Below are 8,263 nucleotides of genomic sequence, written 5' to 3' on the forward strand. Positions count from 1 at the left end.
GTAGAATACGACCAAGGGGAAGGCAGTCGGTCGGTAGAGAGGCCGGACGGTCACGGTCATCGGGATTAAGATAAGTATAGAATGATTTGCATAATCACATGTTTTAGATGGTTGGGCCACAATTGGGCCTTAATTAAGGTAACCTTAATACCAGGCCCATGTCCACCACTATAAATACGAGTCAAAGGTCACAGGTAGACAGGTTCATTTATTGTGCATTTAATTCTGAGCTAAGATACCCGATCGAATAACAAAACTGACTTAAGCATCGGAGTGCCTTTAGCAGGTACCCTCCGGACGACTAGAGCACAGGACCACGCGAGAGAACTTGGACAGGAGATTGATCAAGGAGGAGAAGTTGTGTAGGCTTGGTTCTCGACCCTATACCGGAACATTTTGGCGCCCACCGTGGGGCCGAGAGTTTAAGCCCAATGGTGACCACCAGGAACACGACCGCTGAGGACCCGGCGGAGGCGATCAGAGCTTTGCGACAGCAGATGGAGGACATGAGGCGGCAACACGAGCAAGAGTTATCGGCGGTGAGAGAGGAGTGTGCCGCTCGGATTGCCCGAGAGCGAGAAATCAGGGAGAAAGGTAAGGACATGTCGGGACGGCAATAGGAGGATGAACCTAGGACCTCGACCGGTCGGGAGGGGACGGCTGAGCATAGTAGCGCCTCGGATAGAACTTGGAGGTTGGAGGACACGGAGTTAGAGGGGAGTCAGGCGAGGACGGAGAGAATAACCGGCACTGTTAACACAACACCGGTTGGAGGGGCGTCGCTGGTGAAAGAAGAGGAGGTAGTTGAAGGACTACCATTCACTCGGGCCATCATGGACGTCCACATTTCGGAGCACTTTGTGCCCCCTCAACTCAGTATATATGACGGTACAACTGATCCTGATGATCATATTCAGGCATTCTCCACCCGGATGGCGTTTCGAACGGGCAACAGGCAATTTGGTGCCGAGCTTTCTCCCTTTCATTAGAAGGTGAGGCGCTCGAATGGTTTAATGCTTTACCTGCGGGATCCATCCAGAGTTTTGAGGGGTTGAAGGAGATGTTCGGGAGACAATTCGCTGGTAGCCGGGCCGAAGACCCCACGGTCTTTGAACTTTCCAATCTTAGGCAGGGGAAAGATGAGACGCTGAAAGCATTCATGGACCGCTATCAGAAGATGGTCCGAAGGGTTAAGGGGTTAAACGTTGAATTGGCCCTGCAATATGTGATGCCCGCCCTTCGCCCAGGTCCCTTTAAGGATAGTGTGTGCCGGAAGAGACCGAAGACCATGGAGGAGTTGAGAGAGCGGGCGGCAGATGAAATGAGGGTGGAGGAGATGAAGCAAGCTTACAAGAAGGAAAGCCAGGAGTCAAAGGAAAAGGCCGAGGGGAAGAAACCCGACGGGTCCTCGAGGATGGGGGGCTTCAAGCCGCGGGAGGCCCCCCGAGGACCCAAGTTCCAACAGTATACCCCACTGAACGCCCCTCCTGCGCGTATCTTGCAAGAGGCACTAAGTGTCAATTTGATTCTCCCCCTGAAGAAGCGGCCTACACCGGCGGGTGCTGATGGCAATAAGCATTGCCTGTATCACCAGAACATGGGGCATACCACGGAGGAGTGTGTGACCCTGCGAGACTAGATAGAGGAGTTGATCCGTGCCGAGCATCTCAAACAATATGTTAGAACGGCGCCCGCCGAATCTCAGAGAAGACGGGGGTTAAGTCCCGCCCCTCAGAGGGATCAAGGTCGAAGTCCGAGTCGTCCTCTCCGGCGGACGGATAGTCGACCGAGTTACGAAAACCGAAGGCGAAGGAGTAGGAGTCGCAGCGGCGATCATGATCGGACGATCCGAGGGAGAATCAATACAATATCGGGCGGGTTCGCGGGAGGGGGGCCGTCGACCTCTGCCCGGAAGTGCCACGTTAGGGCACTGCGTTCAGTAAATAATGTCCAAACTACCCGGAAGTCCATGCCACCGATAACGTTCACAGACGATGACTTTCACGCACCGGATTTGGAGCAGGACGACCCGATGGTTATCACGGCGGAAATCGCCCGGTATGAAGTGGGAAAGGTCCTGATCGACCAGGGAAGCTCAACCAATATCCTGTATTGGAAGACTTTCTTGCAAATGGACCTTTCGGAGGAGCTGATCATCCCCTTCCACGAGCAGATTGTTGGCTTTGCGGGGGAATGAGTGGATACTAAAGGGTATGTGGATCTCCACACCCGGCTGGGAACGGGGCGGGATGGCGATGAGAAGAAGGTTCGGTATCTACTGGTGGATGCCAACACTTCGTATAACGTTCTATTGGGGCGCCCCTGTCTTAACTCTTTCGGCGCCATTGTATCCACACCCCATCTAACTCTGAAATATCCCGATGAGAGGAGGAGGATTACAACAGTGCGGGCCGATCAGAAAACGGCTAGAGAATGTTACGCAGCTGGACTGCGGATGTACCCTCGGGTTCCGAGGGTAAAGGTGCCACGGTCGGAGGTGGCTATGGCCGATCTAGACCCACGCGTGGGAACAGAAGACCGTATGGAGCCGCACGGAGCGGTGCAGTCGGCTAAGTTGGGGCCGAGAGAGGATCAGGTGACAACAATAGCGGGGGGCTTGGATCCTGCGACCGAGGACGACTTGAGGGGGATATTGTGGCAGAACAGAGACTTGTTCGCCTGGACCGCGGCCGACATGCCGGGGATACACCCTTCTATCATGACACATCGCCTAGCCCTCTTTAAAGAGGCGCGGCCGGTAGCTCAGAAGAAACGCCGAATGGGCGCTGAGAAGGAACGAGCGGTAGAGGAGGAGGTGACGAAACTGAGGGAGGCCGGGTTCATCCGCGAAGTGACATACACCACTTGGCTTGCCAACGTGGTAATTGTGAAGAAGTCTAGTGGGAAGTGGCGCATGTGCACCGACTACACAGACTTGAACAAGGCTTGTCCCAAAGATTCCCATCTGTTGCCAAACATTGATAGCCTGGTCGATGGAGCGTCCGGTCACCGGTTACTCAGTTTCCTGGATGCATATTCCGGGTACAATCAAATACCTATGCACGAGGCCGACCGGGAGAAGACGGCGTTTATCACCAATCGAGGAAATTACTGCTATGATGTAATGTCGTTCGGGCTAAAGAACGCCGGTGCCACGTACCAAAGGCTAATGGACAAGATCTTCGCCGATCAGATTGGGCGATGCATGGAGGTATATGTTGACGATATGGTCGTCCGGTCAACGACGCCCGAAGCCTACCTTCGCGACCTGGAGGAAGTTTTTCAACAGGTACGCCGATACAATATGCGCCTTAACCCTGCCAAATGCACTTTCGGCGTCTCTGCTGGAAAATTTTTAGGGTTCATGCTGACCGAGAGGGGGATAGAGGCCAATCCCGACAAGTGCGCGGCCATCCTTGACATGCGGAGTCCTGCCAACCTGAAGGAGATCCAGCGGCTGGTCGGACGGCTGACGGCCCTTGCCCGGTTCATTCCAAAGTTGGCCGACCGGATACGACCGATTCTAAAAAGGATGAAGAAGGGGTATGAAACAGGGATCTGGGATGCAGAGTGCGAAGTGGCGTTCACCGCGGTGAAGAGTTTGTTGACCAACCCTCCTGTAATGAATCGTCCCCTCTCGAATACTGAACTGCAAATTTACCTGGGGGTATCTCAGGAAGTTATCAGCGCGGCCTTGGTTCAGGACGCCGGTGAACCCCGCCTGATATACTTTGTTAGTAGAGTGCTTCAACCCGTCGAAACCCGGTATCAGCTGGTCGAGAAGGTCGCTCTGGCTCTTCTCCACGCTTCAAGGAGGCTCCGCCCATACTTCCAGAGCCATCAGGTGGTTGTTAGAACCGACCACCCCGTATCTAAGATCCTGAGGAAGCCCGATATAGCCGGGAGGATGGTGAGTTGGGCGGTGGAGTTGTCGGAATTCGGCTTAAGCTTTGAGCCGCGAGGGTTCATCAAAGGACAGCATTTGGCGGATTTTGCGCTAGAGTTGCCTCAAGCCCAATCTTCCGAAGGATGGAGCCTTTACGTCGACGGGGCAGCCGGGCGAGCGAGTGCCGGAGCCGAGGTGGTATTGGAGGGACCAGGAGGCTTCCTCATCGAGCAATCACTGGTATTCAAGTTTAAGGCTTCCAATAACCAGGCCGAATACGAGGTCTTAATTGCTGGACTCGCCCTGGCCTTATATATGGGAGCCCAATCTCTCACATGCAGAACCGATTCCCAACTGGTGGTCGGACAGATGACGGGAGAATTTCAAGTTAAAGATGACCAGCTGTTGAGATACTTCCACAAAGCTAGCACAATAGCCAAGCATTTCCAGCCCTTCGTTATAAAGCACATCCCGCGAGAAGAGAACGCCCGGGCGGACATGTTGTCGAAGCTTAGCGTCGGCAAGGAAAAAGGGCAACTGACTACTGTCATTCGACAGGTTTTGACGGAGCCGTCTGTGGAGTGCATGGCGTTGGGAGCACCGGCCGACAACGATTGGCGTGCCGAAATTATGAAGATGATGGCAAACCAAGATCAGGGGGTCAGTTTGAAGCCGACGGAAGCCAGACGGCTGGCCCGGTACGTCGCTGTAGGCGGAGACCTTTACCGGAGGGGGTTCTCTGTCCCTTTGCTGAAATGCGTAAGTCCGGACCAGGCAGCGTATGTCTTGAACGAACTCCACAATGGAATTTGCGGCTTACACACGGGAGCGAGGACATTACGGGCGAGGGCCCTCAAGGCCGGGTATTATTGGCCAACGATGGAAAGCGACGCCAAAGCGCTCACAACAAAATGCGAACAATGCCAAGCCCACGCAAACATACCGCACGCCCCCCCAACGGAACTACGCACTATCGTATCGCCTTGGCCGTTCGCCAAGTGGGGGATGGATATCGTCGGCCCCTTTCCCCCTAGCCAAGCACAGAAGAAGTTTATACTCGTCGTAGTAGATTATTTCACGAAGTGGGTAGAGACAGAGCCCTTAGCCACGATTTTCGCCCGGCAGGTGCAGAATTTTTTCTGGAAGATAATATGCCGGTTCAGACTCCCACAGACGGTTGTAACCGACAATGGCCGTCAGTTTATCGATAAAAAGCTGCAAGCATTTTTTCAAGGGCTGAGGATCAAACACATAACTAGTTCGGTTGAACACCCCCAGACGAACGGCCAAGCGGAGGCGGCCAACAAGGCAATTGTGGCCGAGCTTAAAAGGAGATTGGGCGATAGAAAGGGAGCCTGGGTGGACGAACTGCCGGAGGTCCTATGGGCATACCGTTGTTCCCCGCACGGGACTACCGGAGAATCCCCGTTTAACCTAACCTACGGGACTGACGCCATGCTGCCAGTGGAACTGGGGGAACCGTCGCTCCGAAGACAGATCCAGGACTTGCAGCTCAACGAGGAGGAATTAAGGGTAGAGTTGGATTCAGTGGAGGAACGTAGAGACCGCACCGTGCTGCACGCGGAGGCTTGCCGGCGGTTAGTGGAGCGGCGGTACAACACTAAGGTGCGGCCAAGGAATTTCCAAGAGGGCGATTTAGTATGGAGAAAAACTGGAAATGCCAGGAAAGAGCAGGCGCATGGAAAGTTTGTGGCAAAATGGGACGGCCCATTCCGGGTGCTGGAAAATTTACAAAATGGAGCTTATCGCCTTGCCGCCCCAGGCGGACGACCGCTGCGGAACACTTGGAACGCCTCCCATTTGAAATTTTACTTCAGTTAAACTTATGATGTAAATACTTCTGAAAAGTTAAATGAAGGCCAAGTGTTTACCTTTTATAATTGCAGGATGACCAAGTGGTGAATGACGTCTTTTCCCCGGAAAAGACACTACCACTCCTGATCGGGTAGTGAACGGCGAGTTCCTTTGGAACCACTGCCACCCGACCACATCACCGGGTGGTGAACGGCGAGTTCCTTTGGAACCACTGCCACCCGACCATCTCACCGGGCGGCAAACGACGAGTTCCAACGGAACCATGACCGCCCGCGAAACATGCAAGGATGGCACACAACGCATCCCACGAAAGGACCGCCAACGGCGAGCCTTGCAAACAGAATTATCGCCGTCCGGGCAAACGTGTTACTTCGAAAATAAATGAATTACGCAACGCAACGACGTAAAGTCTAAATAATTTCATTAACAGAGGGCTTGTACAATGTATACTTGGTAATTTAAAAAACAAAAAGCGATTGGAAAAACCGGCCGGCTTCAACCAAAAGCACAAAAACCCCCAACCCAAAAAAGGACAATGAAATCAGTTGTTGTCAACCGGCGGGGCCTCATCTTCCTCTCCAGGGATTTCCGAAAGGGGCACCATCTTCCCCTTGTGAACATCCATTCCCAGGTCAAAATCCACAGAAGTCGGGTCAAAATTGAAAAAATAGGCGACTTGGCGGATGGCCTTGAAAAAACCCTCCTCATGCTCCAGTTGGATATCTTGGTTTAGGTGCGTGATAGTATCCGCCACTTGTTGTTGTTCTCCTTGTAGGCGGATGTTCTCAGCATGCATCTCAACCAGCTCCTCGTCCCGGGACGAGACCTTTTTGTTCGCCTCAGCCAAGGCGGCTCGTTGGCGGCTATTCTCTTCTTGCTTCGCCTCATACTTCAACCCCAAAGCACTAAGCTTCTGGGTGAGGGTTTCCACTTCAGCACACGCATCCGCCAGCTTTTTCTGCAGACCCGCCCGCTCCGTTTCACAGTTGGCATGTTCAAAGGTGAGCGCCTCCAGGCTAGCCTTCGCCTCTGCAGCCGCCTTCTTCTCGGATATCAACTCCCGTTGAATGGCATCCAGCCCCCGACGGTCAGCAAACTTCTCCGCGTACCACATTAGCATGGACCCCCGGCTACTATGCTCCAAGGCGACCTTAAGCAGTTGTTGTTCCGAGAGCTGCTCCACGATTTCGCGCTGCGCCGAGCTCATACGGAAGTCCAGCCGGTCACTAACGCCGAAAGCTGGGTCCATAAGACCGCCGGGAAGAGGTTGGGGGTGCGCTCCCGCCTGCTTCTCTTAGAGGAAGACCTCTCACCTTCCTTAGATCTCTTTTTCTTCTTTCGGGAAGCATCGGCACGGGAAGGGTCGGAAGTACCAGCCGCGAACTTTCCGGTGTCGGCCGCGGTCTTCCCAGCGTCGGCCACGGTCACTCGGGGGGCCGACCCAACGGGGGGGTTGATGGGTACAACCTCAGCGGTCCCAATTGCGCCGGCCAGCGGAATACCTACGGGGGTGGGGTCAACGCCAGTAAGCGGAATACCCACGGGAGTGGGGTCCGCGCTCATCCCTCGGCGGACGACCCTGAAAGTGGGTTTCGGGGGTGGAATCTTCACTTCACCACCCGCAACCAGGCGGGGGTCCTTCTTCTGGGCAGGGGGGACATACTTCGTCTTACGGGGGCCGGGAAATGACATAGCGCCTGCAACAAACGAGAGTAAAATCAGCCAGAACAAAACATACACATAACGATACAAAACAATAAAATCGTACCAAACGCCACGTTAATAAAATCCTCGTGGCATAGGCATTCAACCAGCTTGCGGGCGGGGAGACGACGGGGGAGATCGTTAATAAGCCTTACGGCTTCACGCTCGGATGAAGTCAGGTCGCATGCCGGCACCGGCTTTATGTGGGCCAGCTCCTCAGTCCAGTAAAAAGGAAATAGGGGTTCACCGGACGGATCCACAAATTCCTTCCGGCCGCTATCCTTTATTATTATTTTTAAGAACTTATGTTTAAAGTCCTTGAAAGAATCCGCGTAGTTTTGAAACAAACCCTGTTGAATGGACCTCAACGACACCCAACCTCGCGTCCTAACCGGCCGAACGTGGAAGTAGTGAAAGAAAACAGATGTCGAAAGCTCGACGCCCAAAGCCGAACAAACCACCATGAAAGCCTGAATACAGGCCCAACTGTTCGGGTGCAATTGGGCGAGGGCGACATTCATCCTCTTCAAGACGGCAACTTGGAACCGAGTGAATGGGATCCGCACCATCATGCGACGGAACAGATACGTATACACGAAAAAGAAATCTTCGGAGTTTGTCCCTTTCCCGTGACACACTCGCTCATTGGGATAACACACGCCCATCCGAAAAAGCTGGGCGTCCGCCTCATCACGAGCTATAAAAGACTGGTTGGCCCACTCCAAGAGGACTCCCCGGTTCTGAAACTCGGACTCATAGGTTCCCACGTCGTGCGGGGCCCAATCGTACCCCCTTATTGTTGGCCACCCTCCGGCCGGAGTGGGACGGAGGGGTTCA

The 8,263-nt window shown here is 54.0% G+C and overlaps 1 protein-coding gene across 1 annotated transcript; it reads left to right on the forward strand.

Annotated features, from left to right (window-relative positions):
- Positions 1 to 431: 431 nt before the first annotated feature.
- LOC106760216 lies at positions 432 to 1,639 on the forward strand. The gene is made up of 2 exons (XM_014643686.1): positions 432 to 594; positions 918 to 1,639. The coding sequence occupies exons 1-2, from the start codon at positions 432 to 434 to the stop codon at positions 1,637 to 1,639; spliced, it is 885 nt and encodes a 294-aa protein (XP_014499172.1).
- Positions 1,640 to 8,263: the final 6,624 nt, after the last annotated feature.

The sequence above is a fragment of the Vigna radiata genome, chromosome 1 (genome assembly GCF_000741045.1).
Source record: "Vigna radiata var. radiata cultivar VC1973A chromosome 1, Vradiata_ver6, whole genome shotgun sequence".
Lineage (NCBI taxonomy): Eukaryota > Viridiplantae > Streptophyta > Magnoliopsida > Fabales > Fabaceae > Vigna > Vigna radiata.